This window comes from Oreochromis niloticus, linkage group LG2, assembly GCF_001858045.2.
Source record: "Oreochromis niloticus isolate F11D_XX linkage group LG2, O_niloticus_UMD_NMBU, whole genome shotgun sequence".
In the NCBI taxonomy this organism is placed as follows: domain Eukaryota; kingdom Metazoa; phylum Chordata; class Actinopteri; order Cichliformes; family Cichlidae; genus Oreochromis; species Oreochromis niloticus.
Genome location: NC_031966.2, coordinates 32,057,152 through 32,069,058, shown reverse-complemented (window position 1 = coordinate 32,069,058; position 11,907 = coordinate 32,057,152). Strand labels below are relative to the sequence as shown.

Genomic DNA, 11,907 nt, shown 5'->3' with positions numbered 1-11,907 from the left:
GAATTCTGGCTGGGTTGGAGAAGATCAAATACTTATTTGTGACACTGAGTGACATTCAACTCAATTCATAACTTTTACGGAATGTTGTTTGTTCATATTCTGTGTCTCACCATTGAAATGAAAGGTCCCATCATAGCTGTCATGGGGCAAGAGATGGGGTATGCTCTGAAAATGTATCCAGTCCATCAAAGGACTAAGAGAAAGACATTTTACCTAGAGCAAACATGCATGTCTTCAGACTGTGGGGGGAACCCCAGACAAGAAGGCTCCAGCTAACCAGCAACCTTTTTGCTCTGAGGCCAGAGTGCCAACCACTAATTAATAATTACTCTGGTTTCTAATTTGTGCTGTTGACGAAAAGCCACTCATGTTTGCAGATGCACCGCTCACATTTGTTTTCATACTGACTGGATGTTATATTAACTCTAAGCACTCCATTATATTCCAGTTTCATGTGTCACTTCTAATGGAAACTGTGTGTTTCCTCTTACCTCAAACTGAGACTAATCTTAACCATAACCAGCTGTGTTTCATGATGCTTATCAAGACCCAGCCTTAAATTAACCACTTTTCTCTGCCTAGTTTGCCTCCTCACTGCAAGCTTCACTTCATTTACGACCACAAAACTGGCACCATAATAAACATGGTTATCTGCAGGTAGTGAGTAACCCGTGAAAACAGTAAGGACAATCCATCCAAGCCTGCACAGGGCCTCTTGTCGTTGTCTCAAGACCTGTTGTTTTGCAGTAAAAATCTTACTGAAATCTTTCAGCCATAATTATATTATAGATCTGAAAAAAGTGTCCTTACAGAAAACATTGAGACTATACTTCGTAAATTGTATGCCATTCTTTTTCATTTAATCTTTATTGATAACAGGAAGGATACAAACAATATCCGGAATAAGACAAACATATCTGTCTCTGACAAACTATCTCGTCGTTAGCCGTCTTTATGTGCCAGAGTAAAGTTTGATTTCTTTGTGGAACTGGTGAATACGGGGCTTGCCGTGAAACCCTTTGCATGTATGGAAATTGGAGGGGAACAAACGCACGGATGGAGCACAATACTTTCCGCCTGAGCACGCCGGCTAATGGAGCGCTTTTATTGGACAGGCCTGCTAACGCTAAAAAAAAAGGGGGCGTGAACTTCGCTGCTAGCTTTTAGCTCTTGTGTGATCATCTGGGGGATCTGGTTCATTCTTGGCGGTGCCCAGCAGAAGGGTTTATTTTTTTGGTAGTCTGTGGACAATATTTCAAACTGACACGGATTAATTCGTCTTGCGTGCAGTTGTAGCTGTCGGACTGATGGACAAAACGTGAAGTGAGACGGTGACCCGGCCTCTCTCTTTCTGAAAATGGCATTGTGGTTAACTTAGCTAGTTAGCTTATCGGGCTAGGTAGCTGGACTCTTGTTGTCGCTGAGCCAATTGGCTTCCATTAGCTAGCTGTGCGGTGTTAGCTACAGGGTAGGCTGATGAGCATCACTTCATAGTAGCTCGGCTATTTTAATGTCTTTTGTAGTAGATTGAAAGACGAGCATTCAGTTGGTGGACAGAGCGACCATTTGGCTAGTTTAACTACGGCTAGCTCATTTAAGGCGCTAACATGCAGCGGTAGTTTGGATCCAGTCGTCACAAACTGCTGCCTTGCACCAGCAAACCAACTGTTAGTAGGCATTGTGCGGTGTGTATAGCCATGGCTCTCTAACAATCCATCAGGAAAGTTGGTGACCGGTCACAGCGTTACAGACAGGGTTGATGAGGGGCAGCTTCGGATGAGCATACGGCTGCTTTGTGGACTGGACGCCGTTATGGTACATATACAGCGTTAGTTTGCTTCAGCACCGGAGTTACCCTGGGCACGGGGCCTTGCAGATTGCTGAGAGTTATCGACACTGTGTTGGCTTGTCTTAGGTGAGCTCAACTGCCTGTTTACTCATATTGCTTCAAGAACATGTAAAGTTTGCACAGGTTGAAGATCAGTAATGTAACTTTACTGAGTCGGTTCGCCATTTTAAGTTGATGAATCGGTGAGGGGTGGTGGTGAAGCGTTATTTAGCGAAATGAACAGCTCAGGAGTCATGCCACAAGAAAAGATGGAACTGGATCTGGAAATCCCAGCTTCCATAGTTCCAAGCGATGGACACCTGAGAAGATCCAACAGTGCACCCATGATAAATGGATTAAGGTAGGGCAATCTGACTTTAATTTACTGCAGAATTAAAAGTCTTTCCTTATTCACACATTGAAATAAGTTCATTTGCATTGACATGATGGTTAAAGGCGTTTATAATTCGTCTTTGCAGTGATAACTCCCAGGTGTTCCAGAAGGAGGTCCTACGGTGCCGGAGAAATAGCACTACAGTTGTGAACAGGCCCAACATGGTACACTGGTTCATTAAACACACACTGACTTGATTGACATGCCTGAATTACTGTAATAAGTGTTTACTCATCAGCCGTGTCCTCCTTTTACAGGTTCCTTCATCGCCCATTCGGGTCCCGAGTACCAGACTTCATCAAATAAAACAAGTAAGGAATTGAGGTCATTGCAGTACAAGTAATTCCTGTGGAAGTTGAGCTCTCTAGACCAATGTCTACATCGGCTGTAGTGAGAGACATGCAAGAGCAACGCCTTTAGACATTCACAGTCCTTGATCTTAACAAGCTGATCAACTATTAGTATCACACTCCTGCAGGGCAAGTCTTGATTTCCATAAGAAAGCACATGGGTGTTGGTGGTGGGGAGTGGTTCAGTTGTAGCATCTGAGATAAGACTGAGTCTGAAATGGGCTTGTTAATCTTGTACTGTGCCTTGGTGCAGGTCCTCAGTTCATCCAGCAACTGAAGCGCTTCTTCCTGGCCTCCATCAAAAAAAGATGTCTTCCCCTCTCTCTGCCATATTTAATATTATTTTAATAAGAGTACATATCATTTTTATCCAGGGGGAAAACATAATGGGTCCACTTTAAAGAACATAACTCAGAAAAGTTGAAATGATGTGGTGGTAGCTAATGTGATTTTTATAACCTTTGGGTCTCTTTTGTCCTCTTGTAGGAAGAGGGCATAGATGTGATGAACAGAGAAACTGCACATGAACGGTAAGCTATTCATTTATGCACACAGTGTTTGAATGAGGAGATCTGCTGTGTTGTTGGTGACAGGCTGATGACTCCATGTTCTGATTGTTGTTGTGCACTCAGGGAAGTTCAAGCTGCTATGCAGATGAGCCATTCTTGGGAGGAAAGCCTTAGTCTGGTAAAAACTCTGTCCCATATATGTTGCTGCTTATGTTCTGTTGACAGGCAGTTTTGCATGTTTCGGCCCCTGGCCTTTCTTGGTCTCTCTTTATTACTATAGAGAAGACAAGTAGAAACATGCTAGAGTAATGTTGAAACAACTGGGAGTTAACAGGGCCACCAGTCTCTAAAGGTCAGGCTGAGTTGGTAGTATAATACTCCCACACTTGCAGTGCTGTTACTATTGGACCAAAGGATGCTGTAAACACACAGTGAACTGTGAAATCTTTAATGTTTCTTAGAGTGACAATGATTTGGAAAAGCCTGTATCTTCATCTCCAAAGCGAATCGACTTTGTGCCTGTGTCTCCAGCCCCGTCCCCAACCAGAGGAATAGGAAAAAAGGTACGTCTGACATTAACTGTGGTTAGAGTCGCACAGTTATCGCATTACAGTTTCATTAAGTAGATCTAGGCAAATCATTTTGATTACTTGCTATAACCCAGTTGACTAATAATTTAATTATGTGCAGCTTGCAGGGAACAGCTGGCTACAGTGAAGCAGGAGCTTTTTAAGCCTTTAGCCTTTTTCCACTAGTACCTGTTTGGCTCAGCACAGCTCGACTCTGTTTTTAGGTTTTCCATTATGCGGTAGTGCCTGGTAAAAAGATCCGATGCGATCCGGAAATGTGACACCAGCAGCCTGCATTGCACAGATTGGCTAGTCAGTGACATCACTCGATGAGTCATGAGAGGGTCTCCTTCGTGAAAATCAAAACGTCCCTCTTTGAAACCCAGCAACGAGCGTGATGGTCAGAAAAAACACCGTGATCCCAGAGTCTGGCAAAAAGCTGTAGACCAAGCGGGAGATATACCATCGCCTTAACATGTTGTGGTGTTCATGTCTCATACACATGACTTCACAGGACTTTCGGCTGCATTGCTTTAACAACCTCATGCACATCAGGTGTTACCGGATTTTAGTGGAAACCAACCAAAGTCGAGCCACGTTAGGTACTAGTGGAAAAAGGCTTTTAGTTTGCTGCAGCTCCAAGATGCAACATTTTCTCTTAAGAGATTCATTCGGCTTATTTCAAGCTCCACAAAACAATTCAGATTTTTATGTTAGCACTATACTTTAATGTCTCCGTGGTCTGAAACAAACAATTCTTGCTCCTCTTCCTTTATTTGTCCCCCTCCTGAGGTCACCATGTGAAACGATCTAAAACGGAGTATTTGGAGCAGTCTGAAGTTGGTGTTTGTCTCACAAGGATTATTAACATCTGTGAGAGAATTCTACGACAGCAAAGATGACGATAGAAGTTTAATTTTCAGGGTTTTTAAATCCTTATTTTGAGGCAAAGTCTTCAAACTATCCATGTCCCACTGACCAAACAAGTACTCCCGTGATAGTTGCAAAGTGCTATGTCTTACTTAGATTACATTAGATAAAACTTTATTAATCCCTCGGGTGGGTTCCTCTGGGAAATTCGGTTTCCAATAGCACAGCACCGACAGAAGTTCCAGAATGTGAGCGGAATACTATATATACACATATATAAATACAGAGACATATATAAATAAAATATACGAAAGGGATAAATAGAACAAATAGGAATAAGAATGGAACTTCATAATGGGCCCAGTTTAATTATTGTTTCATGTTAGATTTTGTATATAGAAGCCAATATTTATTTATTTTTATTTTTTTGGCTAAATTCTTTTGTTACAATAAAGTCATTTAACATATAGGGAACTCTAAAATATTAGAACAAAAAGATAAAGATTAAGCAGTAATTTTGCAGCACTTGAATGCTATCAGTTGCACATTTATCTAATGCGTTGTCTGTTTTCTGCTCTCCCCCTCTTACAAGAAGCAGTGTTTCTCTCCTTCACTACAAATTCTGGTGAGCAGCAATGGTCTCACTCCCAGCCCGATACCCAGCCCAACACGGCGATTTGGGTGAGTACCAATTCTTTTGAGCTGTCACAGCAGTTAAAGTTACATAAAGAGTTAAAATCTGTCCATTACAGACTTGGCACAATTATGTTTGTAACTTCAGCTCATGCCCACAGTTTTTCGCTGTATTTCCAAATGTATTGATTTTAATTGTGCCTGTTTTCTGTCTTGTTCAGTCGGCGGAGTCAAAGCCCGATCAACTGCATCAGGGCCAGCATACTCGGTCCAATAAAACGCAAAGGTGAGTCATGCTTTAGACATGCTTTCAATGCTCTGTGTAAGGGAGGCTTTGCGCATTAACGCAGCAGCAAATGGGCACACTCCCTCTGAGTGTGTTGCAGTCAGACCTACATCTCCTCTCTGTTTTGGTAGCCGATTTAAATGTGTGTACATCCTGGCATTTGTAACCTCTGACCCTCTCTGTGTTTATACGGAGATTATGAGATTGACCTCCCACTCAAAAGAGACGAGCTGTGATCGCATCAGTTTGCTGGTGGCGTCCTAAAACAAACTTTAGCTACCTTAAGCATATTTCACTCGATGTTTTTAGGGTTTAGGCGTCAGTCCTCTGACTTGTCTGGTGTAACCTCTGCACATTGTTCTCGCCGTGAGATCAGGGGCCACTTTGTTTTACAATACCTTGCTGAGGGAGGAGTTAATCATGGCCAAGGTGTTCATCTGTTTTGACCTGAGAGACTGGTGCTCACATCCAGTGATTAATGCCTGATTTAGACTTATTTAGGAAATCCACGCCATAACCGGAAACTGCTTTTAACTCAATAGGCTGTGACCTTCCACACCATTCAGTCTACGTGAGATTATGTTGAAAGGTCACAGCGAAGGGTTAAAAAGGGTTTCTGATCATGATGTAGATTTCTTTTATGGTTGGAACTAGGGTTGGATGATTTGCTCTATAGTTCCCCCATTATGGCAGCACTATCCACCCTCTATAAAGCATAATGTGTCAAAAAATTCTCCCAAAAAGCAAAAACAGCTGGTGAGTGGGCTCATTAAGTTCCAGTTTCTAAACCATCATGCAGTCAGAAATATCCTGTTAGTGTCTTCTGTTATTTAATGATGACCGATTTGAAAACCTGCAGAAGTCTGGGCATGAACCTGTGTGCTCTCGGACATATCTGTGCTGGAAGTGTTGGTTATGGGAGGGTTGTGAACATGCAACTTGAAACTTGAGTGAAGCAAATTCAATTTATTAAGAATCTGATGATGTTTAATTTAATGCATCAAAGGGGAAATGAGGTGAAAGTCATCTTGATTGGTGAGCTCTGATGTTATCGTCCGTCAGCGCGACCGTAGTCAGAAGCCATCTGTTGAACATGTCGGCCTTGAAGCTTTGATTGTAATGAAGAATGTATTTGTAAAGAAATGTGGTACGTCTAAGAACTGAATACATTTTAAATGGTATGAAATGCATATATGTTAATCATCACTGTTCTTAGACTACAGGACAGATGTTCTCGAAATGAGTCTTCTGTGGTTTTTATATTGATGAAGTTAATTTTTAAGTGCTGTGGTGCAGGAAATGCTTGTTAGGCTGGTAGGGCTGTGCGATATGACCAAAATCTCATATCCCGATATGAGACATTTATCGTCCCGACAACGATATATATCACAAAATCTTTACATTTTCTGTAAATTCTGTGAATCTCGGGCATCTCGACTTGGTTAAAGTGTTTTCAGCTGGGCGTTGTGTACCTGGAGTCGAGTGTTACATAAGTTGAAAAGGCCACAGTTTTCTTTGAGTATTACACGGCGTGCTGCGGGGAAACGCCTGTTCTAAGGTTTTATTTTTTAGCACCTGACGGCTCTTTTTAGCTTCTCGTCCGTAAACGCTCTGCATACGATTTCACATGATTCAGTTTATTTTGAAAAATCTGAACAGGATCTTCAACTTTATTGTGAAAGGTTTATGTGGAAAACAAACAAGCGGACGGCGGAGCCAGGCGATGATTTTACCGTTGTTGTTGCTAATGACAACGCTTAAAAACAGTCCCTTGTCTGTCCGTAGTGTGGTTATATTAAATATAAGAGAGAGAGAGAGAACTTTAAGAAATTCTACATTGACCATCAAAACAATGAAAAAATATTGCTGTAAACAGTTTATTTTGCGACACCACGAAACAAACGATGGCGTATAATATGAAACGATAGACGTTTCATCTGATATATCTCGTTATATCAAACAGCCCTATAGGCTGGACATGCTAGCCGATGTTATACGTGAGTTAGAAATATTTTCCAAACAGACTTGATGATGCTGTGCTTGTGTGCCATATCTGTGGTTAAACCGTATCATAATGGTTCATGGAAATAAAGATTCTTGGAAGAATAACAAACATTTGACTTGTGATCTGGACACTAAATGTTAATGCCACACAACTCGGTTTGGTTACATGTCTGACGAGCAGTCTCAACTCAAAGTCTCAGTCTGGGTCATCTGAAATCAACCTGCTCTTCAGTCAACAGACTGGCTGCATGTTATCTCTAAATTGAGTAAATCAGAGCGAGCATATTAAATCATTCTAACCTGATTGTTTTAAAGTGAAATAACATTATATGAGAGGGTAACAAGTGTCACATCCAGCTCAGGCTGGTTGTGGCTGCTGCAGCCGACTGATGCTGCAGCCAGTAAATGTGTACCTGTGTATACACACAGACGGTTAAAGTAGAGTAAACCTATTGGAATATGCGAATTCTGAGAGGTTCACATTTGAAGCCTTAATCATTAAACATGACATTTGTTTTGATTTTTGTGTGTGGGTATGTACTTTGTGGTCCTCTGTTGACAAAACACTGCCACGCTGCAGATTGAACGTGCTGTTAATCAGTATGGAAGTGACTAGATAAAAGTTCAGTAAGTGTAAACATTGCCTGTTCATGTGCCTGGCTCTTTTGTGAACAGTCGCAGAGCTCACGTGTCGATTTCTAAATGTTGGATGCCTTTTACTCTGCAGGTGAGATGGAAACCGAGAGTCAACCCAAGAGGCTCTTCCAGGGGACCACCACCATGCTGTCCTCGGATGTCTCCAACCTGTCAGATCTCAGCTCCTGGTAAGGAACTCTTAGGCCCATCAACAAATAAGAAGCTGCTTAGATAATGATGAGCTTTTGAGTGCTGAGGCAGGTAGGCAGACACACTGGCTGTAAAAGCTAAGCTTGATTACTAGTCACCATTTCATAAATGGAAAAACAAGGAAACCCCTACATGAAGAGGATTTGAGTAATTATTATGGGATTTTATTGAGCCTTGTTGATCCTGATTGGAATCAAATGGCAGTCGCCTCACTGGCAGCAGTTTTATTTAAGAAATATTTACTTCCCATAGGAATCAAAGTATATTGATTCTGGGGCAATTCTGTCTCAAAGTTGAGTTGGTGTGAGTGCTAACATTTGAGATTTTGAGCAGTGCATTCATTCAGGGTAAATTAGTTATGCAAGCCTTACTGAAGACTTCCTTTTTCTTCCCTCTCAGTCACTCTCCAGACTTACTGGATGGAAGCCTCAGCAGCGTGGGCTCCTCCACCGACTCGCCAGGCAAAATGGAGGGAGTGTCTCCTTCCTCGTCCAGCAACTCACCCTTTGCTTCTCTCCAGGATTTGTCTCCCAAATGAGCATGGGATATCTAAGACTTTGAAGAAGAAAAAAAAAAAAGAGTGGAAAAGACTTCTCCGTGGAACCGGTTTCCTTTTCAGACCCTTCACATTGCCAACTACATTTCCTTCAAGTGGAGTTTTCCCCACACTTTCTTCTGACTGGCTGTTTTTTGGCTACCTTTATGGAGGGTCTCGATTTTAAGGGACTACAGCCATGGATGTTTTTGTGTAAGATGTAACCCTAGTAAAACTAGGACTGATAGAAGTCGCTGCGTACACCAGCTGCTAATTGATCTTGGATGGTGCCAGGCTTCGTAGGGATACTTCTAAGTGGCTGTTGTGTAAATCTGTCCTACCAGTTCCCCTCACCAGAGAGAGAGAGACATTGAGCACTGGACATAAAGACTACTTCGATGTGTATATTTCCCTGTTTTTGTGCTGGAAAACGTCTGGCCCACTGGCCGTGGTGTGCACACAGTCTTTAGATTTTGTAAGAAAAGATTTAACTTATTGTTTTCCTGCTTCAGATATTGAGCAGATATTCTAAATATTTTTATGGTATAGGCTGTGAACTGTGGTGTTTGCATTTTTTTTTTTTTTTTTTTTCTTTCTTCCCTCCCCTTCAGCTCCAAAAAAATGATTTGCTGCTACTTTAATTGCTAATTCTGAGCAATTAACGCACCCAGTGGTAAATCATGATCATTCCTGGTAGTCTCAACACTAAAAGTTCCTGTGTTCTTATCGGGATGATTTTTGTAGATAAAAGTGGAAATATGACTTCTTTTTTTTTCCCTTGTTCCTTCTGGCAAAGTGTTCTTATTTATGGACAACACATTTGTTATAAAATTGGATTGTGATAGCGTTCTATCTCCAGTAAACCATCTGTGCTGTCATTTACACCAAATCAAGTGACTGCTGGAACACGAGGCAAAAAAACAGCACCATCACATTGTGAGTAAAGAGACTGCTCTTTCTGCTGTGGTTACATGTTTTTTTTTTTTTTCTTTTCTTTTCTTTTTTTCAACGCGTATTGCACAGGATGCTTGGTCCTGTAGTGTTTCAGCCTGTGTGAGTCTTAAGCAGGAAACAACTAAAACTAAATTTGAAGAAGAAAAAAGTCCAAGGAGTACAGTATGTAGAGGTTAAAGCCTGCACTGTGATATTTGCACCTAAATTTTGTTTCAGATGTCATGACCCCAGTATTCATATCCATCCGTATAACTCGATACTTCCAAACCCCTCTGTGGCTCTGTAACCTTAAATGTTTATGTACAAAAAGGAAGTGATTGTAAATCATTTTATGGGAGTGTGCCCTTTTAATTTAAACAAGTGTGGTTGCAGTTCACTTACTGAATGTTTGGGGGTTTTTTCTCCCTTTTTTATACAAATAGGAAAATGTTGGGGGTTTCTGCTTGCCCGGCTGTTAAAGTTTTGTTTTTGCTCCCTTCATGATGTGTTCTTTTTCTTCTGCTCATTTTATGAAGTGTTCAGGGCATGAACTTAGCAAATGATATGCTATACTGTATGTCTGTAATAGAGGCTGTAATCTGCCAAGCTGGCTAACCCCTTGCCTATGCTCGTCTTTTGTGACTGCTATCGTAGCGGACATCAGGAGTAAATAAATTATTTCATTATTACGCTTTTGTATCTGTGTTCTTCTTTATTAGCGCTCGCATATGGAAGACCAAAACTACCAAAATAAAAAAATTCCCCAAATATTAGTCCAATGGAAGTTGAAGTTGGTGGGGTCTTCTCAGTTCATGACTTCCAAAAAAAAAAAAGGAATGAATTAAATATCCAATTAAATGCACTGAATATCATATTTAAAAGATGCATATAAAAATAATGCATGGGGAAAGTAAAATGGGAAACATAAGAAACATTATATGGAAAAGTTTAATCTGAATTGCAAGTTTCAGATTTCATAAATTATGTTACCAGTATTTTTATATGACATTTGGTGCAGTTATTTTTACTTTTTGAGTCGATTATTTATTGATTTTTGTCAGTTTTAGTACTTCATAAACCAAAATATACAAATTAAATGCAGATGCATCAAGGAGCAGGATAGTGTTACAGTGTTACCAGTTCTTCTAGATGTACACTATATTGCTAAAAGTATTCACTCGTCTACCTTCACATATGAACTTGAGTGACATCTGATTCTTAATCCATAGGATTTAATGATATAGTGATAACAGCTTCAACTCTTTAGGAGTGAGTTTATGGAAATGTTTTACCATTCTTCCAGAAGCACATTTAAAAATAAACTTTATTTATATAGCACTTTTCAAAACAGAGTTACAAAGTTCTTCACATTTGTGAGGACACTGATGTTGGATGAGGAGGCCTGGCTCACAGTCTCCACTCTAATTCATCCCAAAGGTGTTCTGTCAGGCTGAGGTCAGGACTCTGTGCAGGCCAGTCAAGGTCTTCTACACCATACTGGCTGTGTGCCTCAGCATCCACTGACACCACTCTATGATTTTACTGTTGCTGTTGTTCCCAGTTGCTTCCACTTTGTTATAATATCACTAACAGTTGACTCTGGAACAGTCATAGAAATGTCATGACTGGACTTGTTGCACAGGTGGCATCCTATCATGATACCACAGTGGATTGACTGCTCCTGAGAGCGACCCATTCTTTCACAGATGTTTGTAGAAACAGTCTGCATGCGTAGGTGCTGGATTTTATACAGTTGTGTATGGAAGTGATTGGAACCCTGAATGATTTGGATGGGTGAGTGAATACTTTTGGGAATATAGTGCAAGTCTTACTGCTGCTAACTTGGGATCATTGTCCTGGTGCATGACCCACTTTCAGCCAAGCTTTAGCTGTCAGACAGATTGACTCTAGAATACTTTGGTATACAAAGGAGTTCATGGTTTTAACGATAGTTAGTTGGTAGTAAGGGGCCCAAAGTGTGCCAAAAACACTGCCCAACTGTTTTTAGCCGACAGATAATTATGTAGCTTAATACTGGCAAGTCTTCTGCTTAAAATGCCTCAACAGAGACATCTGCAGGCTAAAGGGGGCAGAGCCTGTGTGAGTGTGGGCAGAGAAAAGGACAGCAGTTTTTTCATGCTGATGCTTGT

General features: G+C 41.0%; 1 protein-coding gene and 1 non-coding gene across 3 annotated transcripts; both read left to right on the top strand.

The window, feature by feature from the left end:
• Positions 1-600: 600 nt before the first annotated feature.
• On the top strand, positions 601-10,446 carry pabir2 (PABIR family member 2). Of its 2 annotated transcripts, none has more exons than XM_005460474.3 (10): positions 601-2,189; positions 2,308-2,386; positions 2,480-2,533; positions 3,059-3,102; positions 3,205-3,259; positions 3,543-3,644; positions 5,113-5,201; positions 5,375-5,439; positions 8,171-8,267; positions 8,689-10,446. In XM_005460474.3, exons 1-10 carry the CDS (start codon positions 2,065-2,067, stop codon positions 8,825-8,827), a joined length of 849 nt encoding a protein of 282 aa, XP_005460531.1. In that variant the 5' UTR covers positions 601-2,064; the 3' UTR covers positions 8,828-10,446. The 2 variants fall into 2 exon arrangements, with proteins under 2 accessions (XP_005460531.1, XP_003455872.2); XM_003455824.5 differs by having other exon boundaries at positions 605-2,189; positions 5,116-5,201.
• Positions 3,313-3,469, top strand: LOC112842510 (small nucleolar RNA U109). Its single transcript, XR_003214312.1, has one exon. It is a non-coding gene; the product is annotated as a small nucleolar RNA U109 (small nucleolar RNA).
• Positions 10,447-11,907: the final 1,461 nt, after the last annotated feature.